General features: G+C 31.6%; 1 protein-coding gene across 5 annotated transcripts in view; it reads right to left on the bottom strand.

Annotated features, from left to right (window-relative positions):
- Positions 1–25,512, bottom strand: part of LOC114327218 (protein argonaute-2) — a 149,207-nt gene that overhangs the window by 36,236 nt on the left and 87,459 nt on the right. For all 5 annotated transcript variants that reach the window (XM_050657254.1, XM_050657260.1, XM_028275755.2 and 2 more), the window contains 2 exons: positions 13,029–13,227; positions 524–827 (listed from right to left, as the gene is read on the bottom strand). In XM_050657254.1, the coding sequence (XP_050513211.1) occupies positions 524–827; positions 13,029–13,227 (503 nt within the window). The remainder of the gene's footprint in view (positions 1–523; positions 828–13,028; positions 13,228–25,512) is intronic.

The raw sequence follows: 25,512 nt of genomic DNA, 5'->3' as shown, positions 1-25,512 counted from the left end.
ACAATCTATACCAAGAAAGCTTTGATGTCACTAAGTTATTTAATTATTGATTAATAATTACTTACCTAAAACTTTATTTGAAAATTAGAGTTTTTGTTAGGAAAACCCGCATTTTCCGAGGAAAATTTTCGTCGAAGCAAATCGTGAAAAACAGATCTCTATGCAAAATTTAATTGCGGTGAATTTTTATTTGGGTGTTTGTGTTGTAAAGTTAAAATCTTCGGAGTTATAGAGCAATAATTGAAAAAAATACGATTTGTCGGCGCCATTTTGTTTATAAAAAAAGTAGCACACTATCTGCGGACTTTGCATACCTATATTATTAATATATAGGATCTTATAATTCCATTCCAGCAATAAAATTGCTGGTAAATAACTTTTCCATGAATTTTGCTAATTAGCCCAGAGTGTAAGTAATGGTATGCACAGTGTCTTTGGAAAATAGTTGCCACATTTTTGATAATATTTGTTAATACTTAAAAGACTCAGTTAACGAAATAAGTTCTTAAACTAAAATACTCACTTGTGAAGCTAAGTTCCGCAAGTCATCTGGTCTTGGTGGCCTCCTATCAGCGCACACGATTGTCCATTTGTTAATCGTGACCGCTTGGAAGAATTTGTCACCTCTCCATATTCCTTTATCAACATTCACTTCTTTACCGGCATAGCCTAATCTGGGAGGGGGCAAGATTCTGGCATCTAATTTTTCAAATGCGCTAGAAACTGAAAAACCGAATTCTCGTACAGTGGGATGGTTGTTAAAATTAGCCCGTGTTATTCCTTCCATAATCTTATTCTTGCGTACTGTAGTAGAGGTTGCAGCATATCTGAAACCATTGAAATTAATGACTGACAGTATACTACGGTTTTTCAAATATAAGACTAAGTTTTAAAGTTTTATAGCTTACAGGATGACCCCACAAGATACCTATTCCAAAACAGAATAAAAGAAAGAAGTAGAAATATACAGGGTTTTAAGAAACTGTACCAACAAACGAAGACAGGAGATGCCTCAGATTATTTCATTCATAGGAGATTCTGACCAATGGAAAGCTACAGAAATCTAAATTAAATTGATAATTTTTGATAATTTCCCGTCGTCAAGTATATTACGTCAGATGCCCTTCGTTGCTACGAAAAAATACATTCAGTGACATTAATGACAATTAATGTTTTAAAAATTATAAAAGTGATGACTTTCAACCGTGAAATATTTATAACAACTGTGTGTTTAATTGTACTAATTTTGTACTTACATAAATAAATTAGAATAAAATTTTGGGTTTGAACAGTTTTATTCATGAAATAATCGCAACAAATTGCACTGGATCTCTAAAATTAATATAGAATTTTAGAGCTTTTGTGCAATTACTACTGATAATTTTAAGACAATTTACCCAAATTCGCCTAGTCCGAAAATGCTTCCTAAGGGAGCTAGAGCTCTTTGAAGATGGCGTCTTGTAATTAGTTTTTATTAAATACCTCCAGAACGCTTCTAGTTAGAAAAACAAAAATTGGTACACATATTTATCTTTCAAAGATAAATCGATTCCATTCATTGCGAATTTCTAATACCAGTCATAGGCGTCCATTTTGGGTGGGGCAACGGATATTTTATCGCATAACTTTTTTGTCTTTAACTTTTAAGCATTTCTAATACTGGAATATTAAATTGTGAGGTATTCTAATACTAAAAGGTACTCTTGTTTTAAGTCGGTAGGACACACCGTTTTTTAGAAAAATCGATTTGAAAATTTTTCGGTTCCAGAATTTGAAAAAAAATTGAAATTTTTTTCAAAACAAAGCGGTGTATTTTACCAACTTAAAGCAAGAGTAACTTTTAGTACCAGAATACCTCATAATTTAATAATGTAGTGTCAAAAATTCTTAAAAATTAAAGACAAAAAAGTTATGCTATAAAATAACCCAATAACCTACCCAAAACGGACGCATATGACCGGTACTAGAAATTCGCAATTAATGAAATCGATTCATCTCGTACGTACCAGTAATTCTTCAACGTACCAGTTTTCGTTTTTCTAAATAGTTTTTGAAGCTATACTTCTTTACGCGCGATATGAGGGTGAATTTTTATATGTTAAAACCTACGATCCGGACGCATGCGCATTATAACTTTGTTCTGATTGGATGTTCAAATGACATGTCAAAAATTATCCAATATGGCAGCTGTAGCGCAGCTGTGGTTTGGACGGTTGACGGTTTGGTTATGTATGGTTGTTGCGTTTTAAAATTTGTGGGAAGAGAAACAACAAAGGTTAGTTAATAGTTATACTGCCTTTTTAAATAGTTTTCATATTATATTTTTGAAGTTATACTTCAAAATGTTTTAATTTATGTATGTATCAGTCCAGAAAAGGTGTGGAAAGAATATATTAGTGTTTTTAAATATATTTTTCTACAAATGTGTTAAAAATGCAATTTTTAGGACTCCATAGGAGCGTTAAAAATGCTACTTTAAGGCACTAGTGCTTTAAAATTTTTAAGGCACTGCAGTTAAAAGTGAATTGTCAAATTGTGAAACGTCAAAATATTTATATTTCATTTATTAACATTAATATTAATAATACAACTTGCGCAATTTGAAAAAGGTGGTTTAAAAGGTTTTTATTATAATTTTGTGTCTTTGGGTTTGTCTTCCTTGGGCGTAAAATAATAAAACATCTATTTTTATATTTCACTTGTCACCGTGATGTATAATTATGTATATCTGAAAGGTAAGTAGCATGCGGCTTGATGGCCTTGTTGGTAGAGCATTGGACCAGAGATCAAAAAATCGCGAGATTGCGGGTTCAAATCCCGGACATTCATACTTTTTTCTTTTTTTTTTAATATTTGGCATTGTTAAGTTTTGGTTCATTTTTGGTAATTATTGTTAATTTTTTGTATTGTAACTGTTAAGTAGGTATATTTATTTCGTTGAAATATATATTATAATAGAAGTATAACTTCTTACGTGCGTACAAAGTACACAAACATTCTTTTTTTTTATTTTTTTTGATATTCAAAAAACGAAAAATTTTCAAATTGATTTTTCTAGCAAACGGTGTATGCTATCGACATAAAGTAAGAGTACCTTTAAGTACTGTAATACCTTACATTTTAATACTTTAGACTCAAAAATGCTTCAGAAATAAAAACAAAAAAGTTATGCGATAAAATAATGTGCGTTGTCTTAAAATTATCTGAGGAATATCCTGTCTTCGTTTCTCGGTAGAGTTTCTGGACACCCTGTATATATCACAGAACTGACGGCGTCGAAGAAATCTGGGCAAAAATTACGTTTAGTATCCAGTTTAGTATCTCATCCAAGGAAGTTCTTGGTCTGCAAAAGGAAATATGGCGATTTATAAAAGGTCAAAGAACGGAGGTAAAGGAACTATAATAGAACCAAAACACTTAGGGCCGGTATTTCCAACCGCACTTAAGCCAAAGTTTAGTTTAAGCCTGAGCTTAAGCTTAGATGCCTATATTTCCACTTCAATTTGAGGCTTAAGCATAGGCTTAAACCAAATAATTTTAAGTTCGCGCGGGAGTTGGTTTAAGCCTTTGCTTAAAATTTGTTTTCTGTTTTTTGAGGATATTTCTATAGATTAATAATTATAGTTATTTTGAAAACCAACTTTTGCGTAATAACATTATTATTGGATTATTAAAGGTTATTAAAATAAAATTCTTACTCCATTTGGAAGGTGTAGGCACATGAAAATTATTTATTTCTACAATGCTTGGTATATTTATTTAACAAAAGTAAACTTACATTCCAATTTGAAATTTTCAGGAATATATCCAATAAACAAAATTACAAAGACGGATCTTCTATTCTTCTTCTAAAAGTGCCTATCTTCTGGAGATGTTGGCGACCACATTGACCCATCTTATTCTATTTACGGCAGCTCGAAATAGATCAGTTGACGTTAGACCAGTCCACTTCCTAAGATTGGCCAGCCAGGATATACGTCTACGTCCAGGGCCTCTCCTGCCCTCAATCTTGCCTTGTAGAATCAACTGCAGCAGTCGGTATTTTTCATTACGCATAATGTGGCCGAAGTAAGCCAATTTTCTGTTCTTTACGGTGTTAATTATTTCTTTCTTTTCCTAGCCTCTGGAGAATAGTTATATTAGTTGTGTGGTGTATATATGAGACCCTCAACATACGTCGGTAGCACCACATTTCAAACGCCTCTAACCGTTTTATGGCATCTTCTGTCAGGCTCCAGCCTTCAACTCCGTATAGGAGGACACTAAAGACGTAACATCTAAGAATTCTTATGCGTATATTGATACTTAAAGACAAGTTGCAGAGAATTTTCTTAAGACTGTTAAAAGAGCTCTTGGCTTTTTCAATACGAGTTTTTATTTCGTAGCTATGATCCCAAGTATCCTTAATGTTGCAGCCCAGGTAGCATATTTTCTGTACTCTCTCTAGAGGTGTATTGTTTACTGTAATTTGGGCGTTTATGTTGGTGTTTTTACTAATGATCATTATTTTTGTCTTCTTACAGTTTAGTTTTAGGCCGTATTTGTTACATGCTTCTACAACATTATCCATGATCCTTTGGAGCCCCTGCGCACTATCCGCCAGCAATACTGTATCGTCTGCATATCTAATATTATTTATAAGTTGTCCATTTACTGCAATACCATCTTCTGATTCGTCCAAGGCCTCTCTAAAGATGTTTTCAGAGTATATGTTAAATAATGTTGGTGACAGTATGCAACCCTGTCTGACTCCTTTTTCAACCGTGAAGATTTCGGACAGTTCATTTTCGAATCGAACTGTTGCTTTTTGTTGGAGATATAAGTTTGAAACGAGTCTTATATCCTTACCATCGAGTCCTGATGTTTTTAGGATATCGATTAGTTTTCCATGTGGGACTTTATCAAATGCCTTCTCGAAATCTATGAAACATGCATACACATCGCAATTGACATCCCTGGCTCTCTGTATTAGAACTTGCAAGCTGAAAAGTGCTTCCCTCGTTCCGAGTCCTGATCTGAATCCAAATTGAACTTCACTCAGCTGTTCTTCTAATTTGGTGTATATGCGCGAGTGAATGATAGTAAGGAGTACTTTAAGTACATGGCTCATCAAACTAATTAATCTATGATCTTCTATTGCTTATGCAAAATAACAATAAAACATATAACCATAGAAAATATAGACAATATACTAACAACACATGTACCATGTACACAAAATTAAGTGAAGTAAAAATGAGACAGATACAGATGATAAGATAAAATTAAACGTCAACAGTAGTGGTTTTTACCTTAGAACAGTTAGTTCTGGCATTTTGACGTATTCAGAGGTACCTAACCAATTAACTTGACAGTTGAGGACCAGTTTAGTTAAGGAAATGATGGAAATACGGCAGCCAGCTTAAGCTTCTCCTTAACTTTTGACACAGGCTTAGCTAAGCAAAAGCTTAAGTAGCTGTAGAAATACCGGCCCTTAGGGCCGGTATTTCCAACCTCACATAAGCCAAAGCTTACTTTAAGGCTTTGCTTAAGCTTAGATGCCTGTATTTCCACTTCAATTTGAAGCTTAAGCCTATGCTTAAACCAAATAATTTTAAGCTCGCACGGGAGTTGGTTTAAGCCTTTGCTTAAAATTTGTTTTCTGTTTTTTGAGGTTATTTCTATAGATTATCAATTATAGAGTTATTTTGAAAACCAACTTTTGAGTAGTAACGTTATTATTAGATTATTAAATAATAATCTAATAATCTATTAATTTATTAATCGTAATAACGATTAATAGAATTCTTACTACTTTTGGAAGGTGTAGGCACATAAAAATTATTTATTTCTACCATGCTTGGTAGGTATATTTATTTTACAAAAATAAACTTATATTCCAATTTGACATTTCCTATATTCCTATATATGCAATAAACAAAATTACAAAGACGGATCTATTGCTTATGCAACATAACAATAAAAATATAACCAGAGAAAATATAGACAATAAACTAACAACACATGTACCATGCACACAAAATTAAGTGAAGTAAATGACATTGATACAGATGACAAGATAAAATTAAATGTCAACAGTAGTGGTTTTTACCTCAGAACAGTTAGTTCTGGCATTTTGACGTATTCAGAGGTACCAAACCAATTAACTTTACAGTTGAGCATGAGTTTAGTTAAGGAAGTGATGGAAATACGGCACCCAGCTTAAGCTTCTCCTTAACTTTTGACATAGGCTTAGCTAAGCAAAAGCTTAAGTAGCTATTGAAATACCGGCCCATAGTAAAGGATACATGCATTGACTATCTAAAAAAAGCTCTATGCAGATGAAGAACGAATGACCCTAGAACCGGAAACGCATCAGAAATTACCACAAATGAAGAGAAGAAGTTAATATAATTACACAAGAATTTTGAAAAACACTTGAAAAGCTGAAGAACAGAAAAGCTGCAGGTAAAGATGGAATACCAAACGAATCACTGAAACATTGTGGAGCAGCAATGACAGAACGGTTAACAAAATTATAAAACACAATAAAATACTGGAAGAATGGAGAACGAGCGAACTAATTCTACTATTCAAAAAAGGAGATAAACAGCCAGAGAACTAGAGATATAGGGTTACCATACGTCCGGACAGTCCGGATTTGAAAGACATGTCCGGATTGGCGTCCGGATATGAGAAATGTCCGGATTTTTTTCTTTACTCAAAAAAATGGAAAACACTTAGCCAAACGGTGGGAAATTTCATTCTGCGCAGCACATAGTTAAGTTGGTTGCACTGCTTGTCAACAGCGCACGAGCACACAATAATCGTAATCGTAATGTAATATTATTTTCTATTAGGTCTAAACTAGGTTAAAACATACTTAGTTGCTTAAACTGGCAGAGATTTTCGATGTTAGTTGCATATTGTAGCGAAACAGCTGTACTTTTAATTGTGCCATATGCATTTCGCATATATGTACAATGTAGAGGTAGCAACACAGTCAAATTCACATTTTACATTTTCTACAACCCCTTGAACTACCCCTGTCCGGATTTGGCCTTAATAAATTATGGTAACCCTATAGAGATATCAACTTATGACTTTTGCAAAGTAGAATAGGGAAATTGCTGAATTTCTTATACACACACCGGCAAAATTAGCCGAACACGTTAAAAATGGGACATGTTTAATGTCTCGTATTTCATAAACCAGTGGTCCGATTTGAGTGATTCTTTTAGTATGTTATAGCCTTATTATTTAAGAATATCGGTGTAATAATATTGTTGCTAGACAGGTAAATACCATTTTATACTGGGTGTACCAATCATACTGTGTTTTTTTCTTAAAGTTTGGAACACCCTGTGGAATATTCTAGCATATGTAAAATATTAGAATTAATACTCGATTGTAGACTTAGGCTTGCTTAACATTTTTCTTTTCGATTCATTTACTTATGTGAGATAATAAAAAAGTTATGTGCGTTAAGAACTATCCATGTTTTTCATCAATAAATCCTCATAGTAGGGGAGGAAAGTATACTAAATTTGTAGTTACTCGAGCGTTATGGGGACCTATTGGATTATGAAGAGCATGTGCCAAAATCAGAAAAAGGTTAAGTTAAGTTTTCCATAAAGTGGGGGACTTTTCATTTTTTAATTTAATTTTCCATTTGAAACAATCATTTTTCTCCGATCTATCCATAATTCGAAAAAATATGTCGAATAAAAGTTGCTTATTTTTACGTAAAGAATCCAAATCTGCAATAAAAATTGGGGGCTCCTATTTAATATTTTAAATTAAATCCCCCACCCCACCTCTGTGGGGGGCTCGTGACACCCCACGGAGAGGGGTGGGGGGTAAATTAAAAATTATAAATACGAACCCTGCGATATTTTGCGAAATGAACATCAGATCGTAAAACTGCAAAATACACCTATTCAATATTCCCCCACGGTGGTGGGGTGGGGGGTTACATTAAAATATTAAATAGGAGCCCCCAATTATTATTGCAGATTTGGATCCTTGACGTAAAAATAAGCAACTTTTATTTGCAACATTTTTTCCTATTATGGATAAATAGCGCTATAATCGGAAAAAACGACTGGTGGAAATGGAAAATTAAATTGCAAAATGGAAAGTCCCACACTTTATGGAAAACTAACTTAACTTTTTTTGGTTGTAGCACCCACTCTTCACAATCCACTCCAGGTCACAAGAACGCTCGAGTAATTGCAAATTTAGCATACTTTTCTCCCCTACTATGAGGATTTATTGATAAAAAACATGGCTAGTTGTTAAAGCACATAACTTTTTTATTTTCCAACATAAGCAAATGAATCAAAAAAGAAAATGTTAAGAAAGCATAATTCTACAATCGAGTTTTAATTTTAATATTTTATATATGCTGGAATATTCCACAGGGTGTTCCGAACTTTAAGAAAAAAACACAGTATGCTTGTTACACCCGGTATAAAATAACATTTACCTGTCTAGCAACAATATTATTACACCGATATTCTTAAATAATAAGGCTATAACATACTAAAAGAATCACTCAAATCGGACCACTGGTTTATGAAATACGAGACATCAAACATGTCCCATTTTTAACGTGTTCGGCTAATTTTGCCGGTGTGTGTAGTTTGTGGAAACAATAAGTTTTTTAACATTTTTTGTAAATATGAGGTCGACGACCATGGGTGTCGTGTCACAGTTCATATGCATTTGTAGATGAAATGTGACAAAAAGTCTACCGATTTTTTGTCATAACTCGTTATTAAAAAAAAAAGACGTCTATAGACGTTGTGTCACATTACATCAATGGAAATAAGACGTCTATAGACGTTCTGTCCGTCAACGTGTTAAATACTACCTTAAAACTTACAACTAAAATTTTACAAGAACTAAAGAATCACAGGATAAGTTTAGCAGCTAAACAACAGGGTTTTCATACTGGAATATCGGGTACAGATGCAATGTTCGCCATAAAGCAAATTACTGAGAAATCACTAGAGTATAAGAGACCAGCATTTCTATGTCTGATTGACTTGAAGGCTTGACAGAATAAGACTCAAATATGTAATCAATTTTCTGTATAATATAGAAGTTTCCCTAGATTTCATAAACACTATTGAAAACATTTACCAAAACAACAAAATGAAAGTCAGAATAGATGGTCATCTTGGATGAAACCATCAAAACCGTCAACAAAGGAAGAGAATACAGAATGGGAAACAATGAAGTAAAAATACTCTGGTTATGCAGACGACGCAATACTGATAGTTCAAGATGAAGATAGTCTGCAAAGACTAGTCCACAATTTTAAAATAACAATAAAAGAATTAAATGACTGTTTCATCTCAGAAAACTAAAACAACAGTAATTAGTAAAAAACCAATCAGATGTAAAATAGAAATTGATGGTATCAGTATTGAACATGTAATGGAAATAAAATACCTTTACACTGGAATTACACTGTCCAGCTACGGAGACCTGGACAAAGAAGTGAGAAATCAAGTACAAAAAGCAAATAGACTGGCAGGATACCTTTATAACACTATTTGCTGTGTGGAAGTACTTGGAGGGGATACTAGAAACGATCGTGCGCTAGTAGCGGAGAAATCTTATAACTTTCTTAGCATATTTCTTAAATAAAACATATTGTCAATTGAAATTGTCATATTGACATACCTACTGTCATTACGAAATCGGGAATTAATGTTGCTCCACAATATTGGTATGATATGCAATTATTAAAGTGAATTTAATCAAACGACGAAACCCAAGCTACTCCATTTTCAAACAAATAAATATTTAAAAATAAAATCTTTGGATTTCTTAATTCGGAATAAAGGGTGATGAATGCAGAGTCATGGGAAGTATACAGGATGAGGCAGATAAAGGGCCTATTAGAAATATCTCGAGAACTAAAGCTAAGAGAATCTTGAAAATTAGAATACAGGGGTTTTGAGGTATGAACTATTCAATGAAAATATTTTCTTCTCTTTTCTACTTCCGGTTATACCGGAAGTTGATCGTAACTTCGGTTTTTTAAATGGGACACCCTGTATATTTTTACATTTTTTGATTCTGCTCGATTTTTTCTTTCTTAAAATATAAGGTTTTGTAATATTATACAGGGTAGGTTAAAAGATAATTACGTTTTCTTATTAATTTCGTAGCAATATTAACACCCTGTAGGATTGTAGTAGATTGGTATAATAAACTCTATTAATGTTCAAATGATTTTTAATATAGTCCACTATTGTTAAGAGTTATTGGTATAGTTAAACTTTTCATTTTAGTATACAGGGTTGGTCGAAACTCGGAATGAGTATTTTATGAGTTTTCTTAAATAGAACACCCTGTATTTTAGTATTGTAGTGAAATGTTATTTTATGGTACTTTTTAATTTCTTAAGCATTCCCTATACCTAACTTCTTAAAGCCAAACATTAATTGCAACACAAAATAGGTGAAATTGTATTAGGTTGGCCGTGAAAATATTCAGTCACAAATAATTTTTTGGAAATAAATACATATTAATCTATACTGATACTTAAAATTGCCAATAGTGGTTGAGGTATCAAAATACCATCGAAGTTAAGATTGTTGGCGCGATTAACAATTAAGCACAAACTAAAGCAGTTAGGTATAGGGAATGCTTAAGAAGTAAAAAGTACCATGAAATATCATTTCATTACAATGCTAAAATATAGGGTGTTACATTTAAGAAAACTCAGAAAATACTCATTCCGAGTTTCGACCCACCCTGTATACTAAAATTAAAAATTTAGCTACACTAATAATTGTTAACAATAGTAGACTATATTAAAAATCATTTGAACATAAATAGAGTTTATTATGTCAAACTACTACAATCCTACAGGGTGGGAATATTGATACGAAATTAATAAGGAAACGTAATTATCTTTTAACCTACCCTGTATATTATTACAAAACCTTATATTTTAAGAAAGAAGAAATCGAGGAGAATCCAAAAATGTAAAAATATAGCGGGTGTCCCATTTAAAAAAACGACGTTTCGATTAATTTCCGGTATAACCGGAAGTAGCAAAGAGAAGAAAATATTTTCATTAAATAGTTCATACCTCAAAACCCCTGTATTCTAATTTTCAAGATTCTCTTAGCTTTACTTCTCGAGATATTTCTAATAGGCCCTTTATCTGCCTCACCCTATATATAGTTGCACTCCACAACACATCAATTCAACGAGGCAAATATCAACAAATCTGTTTTAGTACTCAATACGTGAGTAAAAACGTGAGTAAAAAATCTCTGAAAATCAAAATTAAATGCCTTTATCTACCTGCGTTTTTACTCACGTATTGAGTATTAGGAAACAGATTTGTTGATCGTTGCCTCGTTGAATTGATGTGTTATGGAGTGCAACTAATTTATAGACTTTCCATGTCTCTGCATTCATCACAATATTTATTTGTTTGAAAACGGAGTCGCTTGGGTTTCGTCGTTTCTTTAATAGAGGTCGCGAGTGAGTCTAAATGTTAATTATTTCCTTGTAATTGGCATACTTGGCAAATATGTCTAATTTCGATTCAGAGCATCACAAGCTCTCCTGAGGAGAACAAAAGTTCGAAATGGTCCATAGAGGGATGGTAATGATCTCTGAATCGAAATAAATATTAAATGCCTTTATGTACCTGAATTTAATTAATTGTAAGTATTTTACTTGTAATACAGCATTTTAATAATTAATTTTAGTTACTACATATACAATGTTTACCTTTTAATAACATAACCTCAATCTTACTTTTTCTTCTTACTCTATTTTTGGACTATGGCCTTGACAATTATCCAGTAACCAAGACTAATATAATTGGCCAATATAATTAAAAGTGCTACAAATGTTGCTGAGCCATGAAAGCAGGTGTCGCTCTTCCGAACTTGCACGGTCCCAATATGGCGAAACCGACATATTAACACTGAGATGAAGTCAAAAATGTATAAAGCCAGTGTACGACCAATAATGACATATGCATCAGAAACTACATAGACTTGATACAGCCACAACACAAAGACTACTATGGTCTGTTTTTAAACCAAGAGGAGTAATTCAAATTTACCGTGCCGTAAACGTACTTGTTTGTAATTGGTCCAATCTCAGACAAGTTTACTCCACTGTTATGAAATTTTGACACTAATGACATTTAAGACCTTTTGACACTACTGGCATTTCATAGGTTAATTAAGTTATATCAGCGATTTTTTGTGTTTTGTGCGTTATTCCTTAAATTTTTAGATTTTTAGTCTACTTTTATATAAAAAACAGTTGTTTTTAGAACTCTTTAGCGACGTATTAGTATATATGTATGGATTACCGTCAAAGGCCGTTATGATCAAACCAAAAAGAAGATGTATTTGGTGATTTTTCTAGTGACTTTCTTGGGTGAGAAATCTGTCTTTTTATTTTACTCCTCCTAGTTTAAAAACAAACCATAGAAACGGCAAAAATGAGAGTACTGAGAAAAGTTACAGGAAATACGCTGAGAGATCGAAAAAGGAGTGAAGACATTAGAAGAAAATGTAACGTACAGTGTGTAAACGAATGGACACTAAATAGAAAAAAAGAATGGAATAACCACATAAGCAGAATGGGAGAGACATGTGTGATCAAAATAGCAAGAGATAAATCACCAAACGGTAGAAGTATCGTCCGACCGTGCAAAAGTTTGAGTGACAACCTTCCATAGAGGTATGAATCCACCAATGAACAAGTAGAATTGTTTATAAAGAGGAAGAAGATGTTACATTAAATAACATCTAAGACTATGAAGGTAGCCCCCTGCCTGAATTGATGTGGACAACACTTGATGTAACTACTGCACATCATAATATTGACTACTAATAATGGCACCAAAAGACAACATAATTTCGTAAAAGAATAATGTAGAGAGATCTCAACAGCGCTTGAGATGTCAAAAATTAGTCTTCTTTTTGATAAAATCGAAAACAGTTTTAAATTAGATCATAACTAAACACAATATATTAAAATATGTAATTACATACCTTATCATGTTTCTTGTCTGTCCTTCTGTCATTTTTCTATTAATTGTCTGATTATCTTCTATTGTACACAATTCAATAGGTACAAGTATAGGATTATCCGATCTAGCTGAAGATCCGACCCATAGTGTCGGCATCTGAGGATATCTTAATTTGCACCTTTTTTCTGTTTCAAAATACCGTTGGATGGTAATTTCTCTATCTAAAATTGAACGCATATACATGATTACAAAATAACCTTGGGGATACGAGGTTCGTCTTTTTAGTTTTGAATATAGCCGCTTAGAAGGCGCCACCAATAAATCCTTCCGACAAAAATGTAACCTCAATCTTTTGTTGACATAAATCCAGAGTTTCATTGCGATAAAACAAGTCGTGTGATATACATTTTTGAAATTAGCAAGTCGGTCGAAAAATGGATCTTAGCCGAAAACATTCTCGAGCAATATTTTTTTTAATTTTTGGAGAGAATTATCTCAACAGCAATGTCTCGCTGAAATAGTTTCTGTGTTTGGGAACGAAACATCACAACAGTCAACTATTTACCACTGGTATTGCGAATGTCAACGTGGCCGCTCCAGTCTCAGCGACGAATCCAGGCCAGGTCCACCCAAGACAGCAGTCACATAGCAGATAGGTGAGTGCATATAGATTTTCACTTCGGAAAAAATCAAACAAGATAGAACTTTTTGTAATTTCATTAAGAAATGTTTAATAAACAACAAAATATCAAAAAGTTCTACTCGAGAAGTGGGTGCTTCATTTTTTATTAAACAAATGAACTACGAAATTAGATGTTTCTTTAAATAACTCCGAAAATATAAATTTTAGAAAAAAAACTGACTTGACCATTGAAATATTCAGAAAATTTTCCAAAAAAAAACCTTATATAAAGAATTTTCTAAAATTAAATCTGTATCTTCTATAATTTTTTATTTATAACGCTAAAGTCACCCTTCTCACAAACATTGGCGCACTGTAAACTAGCGTACGGCGAAGTGCACGGTTGAGTCATTTTAATGTAATTCTTTAACCAATGGATCAAATGAAATTTTACAAATTGAACATGAAAGAAGAATAATTAAGCTATCTTATGGTTATAATAAAAAGAAATAAAATGTATGGGCATAAGTACGGCGTGGGCGGAAACTGAGCCTTACATGAATTTTGTTTACAAATGATTTAAAAATGTGAACTAATACAATTTTTCTTATAAAACTCTCAATTTTGCACAACTTACCTTTCAAGCATCTTACTAAATTATGTTTCATTCAAAAAAAAAATCTCAAAAATTTAATTCACGTCATATGACGTCTCAAAAAATGAATTTTTGAAATCTTCGTAGTTTTATAGAATTACCACCACTTTAAGACTGTATTACTCAAGTTTGAACAGATCTATTACAGTTTTATAAGTGCTCTTTTAAAGCTTAGGATGTGTCTTTAAAATGCACTAAATTATTTTACTTTAGAAATGAAATAAACTATTTCTTTTTGAGAAAATTAAGAAAGATAACAAAAATGTAATACAAAAACCGAGAATTACCAGCTAAAAAAATGTTTATACAAAGTGATCAAAACTTTTTTCTGTAAAACTTACCTAAAATACATTTAATAATAAGATTCAGCAATAATAAATGTTCAACAAAAACAATTTTTTTAGCTCTTATACAGTATGTCTGAGTAACTTGGAACCTATTGATAACTTTTTTATTATCAGTTTTACGAAAAAAAGTCATTCTTTATAAGATACTCTGCATCGTATATAATCTAAGAGGCAATCATCAAATATCAAATTTAATTAATTTTATACGAGGTATGTCAAAAAATATGAATTTCACTCAATAGTGGAGTCAATGAAGGTGGATATGAGCTATTACCTCAGATTTCGTTGAACCTCCATCGATTTTCATAAAAATTGGTGAGTGGTTAAAGGATACCTCAAGGAACAAAGGTGACATAGTGCCAACTTGCGCTTTTTGCATTTTAGGGGTGAAATACCCCTTTTTTAAAAATTATTTTTTAGATTTCTGAAAGTGCAGTCACTAAGTTTTCACTTCCTATTTTGTTGAACCTTCATCGATTTTCATGAAAATCGGTAAGTAGTTAGAGGATAAGCAATAAAAGATATATAGCATCAACTTGCGCTTTTGCATTTTAGGGGTGTAATACACCCCTACTTTTTAAAATTGTAAAAAATGCAGATTTCCGCATTATGGCGCAAGTAATCTCGTTTAATTAAGAAAAATAAATATTTTTTTTATATTTATGTGCATGAATTACATTTTTTTTTAATTTTTCAAACCTTATAGCAACCAAAAATCCGAAAATAAGTCGAAAATCACGAAAACCTTATTCTTCTATATTTCTGAAAGTGTAGTCACTGAATGTTTTCACCCACGATTTCTTTGAACCTTCATCGATTTTCATGAAAATTGGTAAGTAATTAGAGGATACCTCAAGAAACAAAAATGATGTGGTACCAACTTGCGCTTTTATCCTGAGGGTGGATGTTACCCCTTCTCATGGGTGAACACTATTTTTATAAAAATAACCCCATAATTAGATAGAGGAGTAAATTCTAAGCAAACTTTCTTTTATCAAGTTTATAAATTTTTTATTTAAATAATATTTCATAATTTAATAAAATATTATTGGTACAGTAAAACCTGACAATAACGGCCACTAAAAATAGAAAACAATTGGCCGTTATAGAAATGTGGCCGCTAATGCTAGGTTTCCTTTTCCACAAATACATAAAATATAATTGAAAATTTATTTATTTTAGTAATTAAAGCAAATCTAATTAAATATAATTCTACAAACAAACGGAACATACTAAAACTAAATTCAATTTACTACAATATAAAACAATATCTATACGAAAAAACAACTACAAGAAAAACAGAATTTTTGTTTGTTTTACATTTTTTTAGATAAACGAAACATACTAAAACTAATTTGATATAGGTAATACATAATATAAAACAACATACTATAGCTACTACGAAAAATACGCTTATCACTAAAGTATCGTCGTGCTTCTATGCTATATTCAACAAAACCAACTTGGTAGGGCCTTTAATTAGATATCGCAAATCACTTTGGCTGATTTTGTCTGCATATATATTATGTTTGAGGAATCCCTTTTTTTTGTGAGACTGGATATAGGACATTTCTCAAGTATGAATTCACATTCACGGTATATCGTTGCTATACAGGGATAATAATCTGTGCAATGTTATGGTACAGGCTACGTTAAATATGAAGTAAATGTGGAAGATATACACTGGTTATTCATTTCAATTTAATTTGATTGTTTTTTAATCGTTTACAATATTTAAAATAATTAAAGACATAAAGTTAGGGATTTCAAAAATAAATTCAGTTCTCACTGGCAGGGTGGGAAATAATAAAGTGCCATACAATAGCATTTCATTACAATGCTCATTACAGGCATTACAGGCTGCTCCGTTTGAGAAAACTCATACTCTCAAACTTTGAGAAAACACTCATTCAGTTTCGACCAACCCTGTATTAGCTAAAATAAACGTTTTGCTAGATTAATAATTTTTAACAATAATACATTATATTAAAAATCACTTGAACATAAATTGATTTTCTGATGTCAAATCACTACAATTATACAGGGGGTGAATATTGCTATGAACTTTGAAAATAAAAACGTAATTATCTTTTAAACTACTTCGTATAACATCACAAAACCTGATATTTTAAGAAATAAAACATAGAGGAGAATCCAAAAATGTAAAAATATACAGGGTGTTCCATTAAACAAAAGATAATTTTGTTTCACCCTGTCAATATGGGTGGCCCTGTATATTTGGAAATGTATTTAAATTCTGATATTATCTATGCCCCAATCTCACCTAAGTAAACTTATTTCGTATCTCCTACAACAAACGACTAATTGGACTTCCCACAACCTGTATACATACAAAATCTCCGCTATAAAATTTTTTCAAAGAAAATGTTATTGGTTTTTTTAAAATAACTCCGTTAAATTTTGAAATATGAGATTTATCCAAAAACCATTACAAAGCTAAGTAAAAGTTCTATAACACTGTATTAAACATAATTTTCTAAATTCTTTATTTTTTTAAATACAAGGTGAAAGGGCCCCGGTTACATGGTTCTCGCAGTAAAATTTAGGTTTTAAATGTTTCTATCTCGGTTATTTTTTGTCGTAAAAAAATATTTAAAAAAAGAAAAAGCTTAAATAAAGTTAAAACTAAAATTTTGTTCTCTACCATTTTTTAAGTATATCGAGTATTTTTGGAGTTATTATCAAAAGAAAATGAAATTCACGAAAATTTGAAAAATTCTAATTTTTTTTAATCGTATTTTTTTTTCAAAAATATGCATTCTAAACCGGTCAAAATTGTTGAAGTTATTACTCATGTTAAAATAAATAAAGTTTTAAATGGGTTACTATAAATTTTAATTTTTGTGGAAATGACGTATGTTTCACTTTTCATTCTTCCCTAAAAAATCTGAAAGGGTCCTCTTATTTCCATCATAACTTGCTTAATGTTGATGCTATCGACTTCTTATATAGCTTTTTGATAGTTACCTTTAAGTACTTTATTAAAATGTTTAATATCTATATTTAACAAAGTGCATCGTTTTCCTGTTATTTAAGCTTGAATACTAAGATTTGAGTACTCGCGGAAAAAAAATATACATTCAATTGCATATAACTCACTTTGTATATGTAATAAAGGATTTTTCGAATAAGGAGCTTATTTATTTTTATATCTTCGATTTTGGTAATAACAACTTTTTTGAAGAAACTTATGGTTTTTGAGTTATTTAAGAAAAACTGCTTTAAAACATGGATTTTTTTCAGGAAAAATCAAAACTTTTGGTCTTTAATAACTCAAAAACTATTGATTTATTGAAATAACTTTATATAACAAATTTTACTTATAATTTGTTCCTCTATCGATTAGTGGTATTATTTTTAATAAAACAATTTCCACCCCCGAGAAGGGGTGGCATCCTCCCCAGGGTAAAAGCGCAAGTTGGCACCATGTCACCTTTGTTTCTTGAGGTATCCTCTACATACTTACTAATTTTCATGAAAATCGATGGAGGTTCAACGAAATCGGAGGTGAAAACCTTCATTGACTCCACTACAAGAGTAAAGTAACGTGTGATCCAAAATTATTGTCACGATAGGTGGCTCTGAACGACAGAGATAGCTATACAGTGCATGTCTATTCTTAATTCAGATATATTTACCAGTTTACGTCAACTTTGCAGTGTACGTCAACTTCAAGAAAAGTTAGGTTATGTAGAGATGTTGGTTGTTTGATTTTATTTATTATTGTTACTTATAATTTTGTTAATTCTTTTTATTTTTGATTAAAGTTCAGTGTTAAAGGTTTTGACTGATTTTTTATGTTTTATAATGTTAATCAAAATTAATTGATAAACCAATGATATAAATTCAGATTAAAAGAGGACATACGTAATTTTTTTGCACGGCTAGCTTTGATCCCAATAATTTTGGATCGCTCGTTACCTTTACATTTCACAATATCGAAAATTGTTATTAAGAAAAGTTGTTTGGAATTAAAAAATTTGTTTTACTGCTCAATTACATCCTTCTAATTAAAATATTGTTAATAATAAAGGCACTTAAAGCTCTTAAGAAAAATTCATATTTTTTACATACCTCGTATAAAATTAAAAAAGTTTGATATCTGATGGTTGTGCTAGTGATAATAAAATAGGTATCATAATTGTAATAAAATTATGATGAGTATCCGTAATTTGAAAAAAAATTGAAAATTTTTTTCGATTAGAATGATGTAATTGTATATTTAAACATAGTTTTTAATTTCAAACAAATTTTCATTATAGCATTTTTTGATATCCTGGAATATAAAGGTACTTTATTCTTTAACGAAATTCATATTTTTGACATAACTCGTATAAAATTTGATATCTGATGGTTGAGTTTTAGATTTTTGGCTATCCAGAGCATTTTATGAAGAATAACTTTTTTTTCGTAAAATTGATAATAAAAAAGTTTTCCATGTGGTTCCTAGCTACGCAGACATACTGTATAAGAACTTCTGTATAAGAATTTTCAAATTGCAATGTCATATTCGGATTCAGCATAATCAAAAACAAAATAGAAACATATTTGATCAAAGCAAAATGATGAATTTAACGATATTTTTAAAATTATTTATACAAAATAATTGTTATTGTTTAAACAATTAATAAACAATTAGCGGCCAAATCCGCGAGTAGAACTTTTTACTTTAACATGTATATAAACTAACAAAAAATTTTTTAGAAAAATATAAGCTTGTTTGAATTTTTCCGAAACAATGCATATTTTTGTTTTAATGGCACTCCTCTTAGTGCGGCAGATTCGTGCAAATATTATAAGAATTGCACATTTAATGATACAAGCGTATAATTTGGTTCACATATACTGCACATATAAAGGTTCAAATTTAGATATGAGGCCATCTCGATTTTGCCTTTTACAAAAATGGCGGTCATTCAAAATGGGCGACTATACATATATGACTAATAGCACGATATCTTTTGAATGAAAAGTCCGATTTCAACCAAATTTGGTACGTAGGTTCGTCTTGTGATTTACAAGATCCATGTCGTGAACTGGAAGAATCGGTTTACCAGAAGTTGTGTTCTTCCTGGTTTTTTATTTAAAACTATTTTATATAATGTAAACAATTTATTTTCAATTTTTTCACCCTGTATGTATTAATTTTTCAAAATGGTAATACCACTATTGAATAGAGCGTAAGAATATGTTTTAGGAAATATTCTGAACTTTTTAGTTATGTTAATTATAATTACCATTTAATAAATGCATAACGTATCTTCACATGTACCTATGTGTGGCAGATTCGTGTAAATATTATAAGAATTATTGTACATTTAATGGTAAGTCATATAATTTGGACAACATATACTACACATACAAAAGTTCAAATTTAGATATGAGGCCATCTCAGATTTTGCCTTTTACAAAAATGGCGAGCATTCAAAATGGCGGCTATACATATGTGACTAATAATAGCACGATAACTTTTGAACGAAAAGTCCGATTTTAGCCAAATTTGGTATTAAGTTTCTTTTCTTGATGAATAAGATCGAGGTCTTGAACCGGAGGAATCGGTTTACCAGAAGTTGTATTTTTACTGTTTTTTATGTAAAAATATGTTGTGGTTTTTTTCAATTCTTTCACCCTGTATATATTAATTTTTCAAAAAGGTAATACCGCCATTGAAAATAGTGTAAAAATATTTTTTAGGAAAGATTTTGAACTTTTTAGTTATGTTAATTACTAATCTTCACATGTACCTATGTGCGGTATTCATTTTGAATGCCCGCCATTTTTGTAAAAGACAAAATCTGAGATGGCCTCATATCTATATTTGAATCTTTGTATGTGCAGTGTGTGTAGTCCAAATTATATGCTTTTACCATTAAATGTACAATAATTTTTATATTATTTGCACGAATGCGCCGCACATAGGTTCATAGGTACATGTTAAGATACGTTATGCATGTATTAATTGGTAATTAACATAACTAAAGAGTTCAAAATATTTCCTAAAAAATATTTTTACGCTCTTTTCAACGCCGGTATTAACTTTTTGAAAAATTATTATATACAGGGTAACAGAATTAGTAAAAAACAACATGTTTTTAGATAAAAATCAGGAAAAACACAACTTCTGGTAAATCGATTCTTCCGGTTCAAGACCTTGGTCTTACATATATATATATATATAAAAAAAAAGAATCTATATAACAAATTTGGTTGAAATCGGACTTTTCGTTCAAAAGTTATCGTGCTAAAGTCACATATGTATAGTCGCCATTTTGCATGCCCGCCATTTTTGTAAAAGGTAAAATCTGAGATGGCCTTATATCTAAATTTGAACCTCGATATGTGTAGTATATGTGGTCCAAATTATATGCTTCTACTATTAAATGCACAATAATTCTTATAATGTGTGCACGAATTTGCCACACATAGGTACATGTGAAGATAGGTTATGCATTTATTAAATGGTAATTAACATAACTAAAAAGTTCAAAATATTTTCTACAAAATATTTTTACGCTCTTTTCAATTGCGGTATTACCTTTTTGAAAAATTAATATATATATACTGATGTGATCTTGATTATTGATATGAGATAATATTTTTATATGTCATTTAATTTAATCAATGCATTAATAATAATCTAATTAATTTACCAGATCACATATCAATATGTTTTCAATCTCAGGGCTTTTTATAAAATTAATTACTTACTTACGTGGCTTCTAAGTATTTCTCAATGGTTCCTAATCGGGATAGGAAAGAAAAGAGTAAAATAATAACACATATGGGTTACAATTGTAATCAAAATATTGTTTATTTTATTTAAATGGCAATCACTGCTTAAACTTTGCTATATCTTATTATTCTTAAACATAAAATTTACACATGGGAATCTTATTTCCTTTTGGTTTCCAATTGAAAGTTTTTATTAACATTTAACTATTATGATTTATTAGCAACAATTCTATTTAAGTTTGATGAAGCTTTTCTGATATTATTGATTATGTTTCTTCAATTTTAAATGTGGTATTTAATACGAAAAACCCATACATTCATGTCCAAACAAATGAGACTGACCTTTTTCTGGTGAACTGAGAATGTCTTCACACAAGACCCGTTTCCTGCTATCCTTGGCTGCAATCAAAACCTCGTCCTGGCTTCCAGTAATGTTCTCCTTTGAAACTAGCTCGTATAGCTCTCGTTTCCTGCTTCTGTCGTGATGCTGTGTTCTACCTTTTTCGAAACTGCAATCAGCTACCGGGAACTCTTGGCTCAAGGAGGTTCTTTTACTCTCAACCTGGCCTACCTCTCGTTCCACGATAGATACTCCACACTCACGGAACTACACCGGCTTTCTCCCTCTCCGTACACTACCGTCTACTACTGGACTTCACTTCTCGACAGCTCAAAACATTCTGATCTCTATTTGTCATTCATTCCCCTACTTTCTAAATATCCCTTCCAGATTCACAAATCAAACTTCCACCACCAACTCTCATTCGCAGTATTCCTCAAAACCAATTTTTAATCTTTCTAAATATGCTTAATGGATTTCAAAAAAAAAATAGTTAATTCCCATTCTAAAATTACTTTCTACTAATTACAAAATTTAATGATCTATTATCTACTTCCACTAAGTCTTATTTAGCATCGGCTAATGATCGAACCTTCCGCGAACAACGATAATGACCTATTATCGATTTCACTTGAGTCTTATTTAGCATAGGCTAATGATCGAACCTTCCGCGAACAACGACAATGGTACGCGCCTTTCACTTTGTTCATTCTAAGCGCATTGTCCCGAGTTTCGTTTAATCACTTCTTAAAATTAAATATAACAATTTGTTGTATACAGGTTGTTCTAAATTTATATGCCCGTGGTTGAGAAAATTGAAAATATTTTATATTAAATTGAATTCTGTTTATAATTATCAAAATTTAATTTTCATATCAAATAGAAATATCACAAATCCCCGCCTTGTATTCGATAAAATTTATCTGCATTTTTAAATAAATTTTCTCGAGGCAAAACCAAATCCCTGTATATTTCCTTACTTTAATCTACGTCTTATACCCCTTCTTCTTGTATTACTCTAATTAGTCCCACCTGTAGAGTAATTGTTTCCTTATTTTCAGTGTCCTCATCCTGTGTTAGAGTGTCGGCTATTATGTTGTCTTTCCCTTTTTCCCATATCAATCTTCTGTCTTTTTCCTCAGATTTTTCACATATTTTTACCGTGTATTCTGCATCCTCGTTTTCATATGCCTCCTCTTCAAATACTACTGTTTCAAACATATTCTTTTCACTTTCATTTTTTAGCTTTATTTCTTCTTCTCCTGAGCTCGTCTCTTCTTTTGAGGAATCCCAGGTTTCCTTTGTTTCTGATACTCTCAAATTTTCTTCTTCTGGGCTCAACTCTTCTTTTGAGGAGCCACAGGTTTCATTTTCTTTTATCTTTTTCTGACCTTTTCTCCTTTTTTTTCTTTGTCCTTGCTTCGCTGCCAAATTCATTTCCACTGTTTGTTCTTTACCTGATTCGTCCGTATTTTGTTTCTCATGTTCCTTGTCCTGTTCTTTTTCTTCTTCTTCTGTTAGTTTCATCGTATTATTTTTAAAATCTATCACTACATGTTTTTCTGCCAATTCGTCAACTCCTACTATCATGTCATGTGACATGTTTGGCATTATTACACATTGTAGTGCATACATATTCTTACCCAGTCGTACCATTACTCGTATGCCTTCATTTATAGTTGCCAATGTCCGTTTGTTTGCGCCCACTAAATTTACCCTAGGTATTTTGTAAATTAAATTTGTTAAGTTAACTTCTTCTATTAGTTTTCTGTTGACCAATGTTATTTCAGATCCAGTGTCTATCATAATTTTAATTGGTTTCTCGTTGATAAATCCATCCACAAATTTTAAATTAACTCCATTTTTCTTTTCGTTGTTTCCTGCCAATTTAATAAACTCCTTGGGGTGACAAAAGATTCCTGTTTGATTTTTTGGTTTTTAGTGAGCGCCGTCGTGAAAAGACGCCGGTTGCTCATCGTTGTTTATATTTTCGTCATAATGTCTCTCTCCGTCATATTCATCTGTCTGGGCATTATTTACTTCTCTTCTATTTTCTCTTGGTCTGTCGGATCTGTTTCGGTTTTCTCGATATCCCTGTTCATTTTGTCTACCATTATTTCTGTTTTCTTGATTTGAGCGTGTGGTGTTTCTATTCTGGTATTCTCGATTTCTGTCCTCATTCCATTGCCTATTTCTTTGTTCATAATTTCCTCTTCCGTTGTCTCTATTTTCGTTTTCCCTTCTGGGATTAAAATCTCGTCTTGTATAGTCCCTCCTATTTTGATTTCTGTCTCTGTAATCTTGTGTTTCTCGGGGCCTGTAATCTTCTCGCGACCTTCTTGATTTTCTTTCTCTTAGACGTGATTCTCTTATTTGTAGGAATTGGCATAAACTCTCTATGTCTTTGTAATTTTGCAATGTGATATGGTCTTCCAGCGTTTCCTCGAAATGTCTTGCAATCAGTTCGACTAATTGTTCCGATGAGTAATTATATTGTAAATGTTTTGCATTATTGTAAATCTGCAAAGCATATGTCCTTTCTGATACACCCATCCTATCATTGTATTTCCCATTTTGCAATTCCTTGTTAATTTCCAATTGTTGGACCTTTCCCCAGAAATAATTCAAAAATTTTTGTTCAAATTGTTGCCAATTGCCGAATTCTTCTTCTTTACTATCGAACCATAGGCTTGCTTCATATTTGAGATGGTTTCTGATAGTTTCTTTTGCTGTTTCGAAATTTCCGATGTGTTGTATTTTCTTTTTCAGGCTATTTATGAACGGCACTGGGTGTAATCTTCTTACATCCCCGCCAAACCTTATCTTCACGTCATCTGTGCTATGTATAACCATTTCTCTTCTTTCTCCTACATTTTGTTGCGTCCGGTTTTCGGTGACTTGTTTTTCTATTTCTGTGATTCTTTTTTCCACTTCTTCTCTGTCTACTTGAATAGCATTTTCCAACTTATTTTCCAAATTTTCTATTTCCTTTTTCTGGCAATTCGTTATTTCCTTTATTTTGCTTTTGATTTCTTTAATCTCTGTCTCTTGTTGTCCCATATCGTTCTTGATCATTGTCAAAAATCCTTTTACTTCCTTTTCATACTTTCCTATGCGTTCCTCCATTTTCTTGTTGTTCTCTTCTATTGCTTGTTTCATTTTTTGTTGTGTTTCATCCATTTTTTGATCCAATTTTTGTTGTGTTTCATCCATTTTTTGATCCACTTTTTGTTGTGTTTCATCCATTTTTTGTTGTGTTTCATCCATTTTTTGTTGTGTTTCATCCATTTTTTGATCCATTTTTTGTTGTGATTCATCCATTTTTTTTTGTGATTCATCCATTTTCTTTGATGTTTCTTCCTGATTTTTATCCATTGTTCGTTTTGCTTCATCCATTTTTTGTGACTGGAGTTGCATAAGTTGTAATATCTTTTCTAATTCTGACAATTCTTTTTTTCCTGTTTCCATGATTGTTGTGTCTAAAATATCTTCTTGGTCTGAATTTTCCTCTTGATTTGAATGTTCTTTTTGTTTTTTATTGTCTTTGCTTTGGCTTCTTGTCACAGACATTTGTTTTCAAGAAGTACTGTCCCCGCCAAATATGAAATTTTACTAGTATGTTACCAAGACGACTTTTTCTCACCCAAATATTATAAATTGTCAATAAATATATCAAATGTAAATATCGTAAAATTAAAATATTAAATCAGTTATGTAAAATTTGTACCTAAAGAGATCTAAAATTTTATGTCATCAAATGTAAGTATCTCACTTTTTACCACAGGCATA

Source organism: Diabrotica virgifera, chromosome 1, assembly GCF_917563875.1.
Source record: "Diabrotica virgifera virgifera chromosome 1, PGI_DIABVI_V3a".
Classification (NCBI taxonomy): Eukaryota; Metazoa; Arthropoda; class Insecta; order Coleoptera; family Chrysomelidae; genus Diabrotica; species Diabrotica virgifera.
Note: the sequence above shows the minus strand (reverse complement) of the source record. Positions and strands in the feature narration are given on the sequence as shown.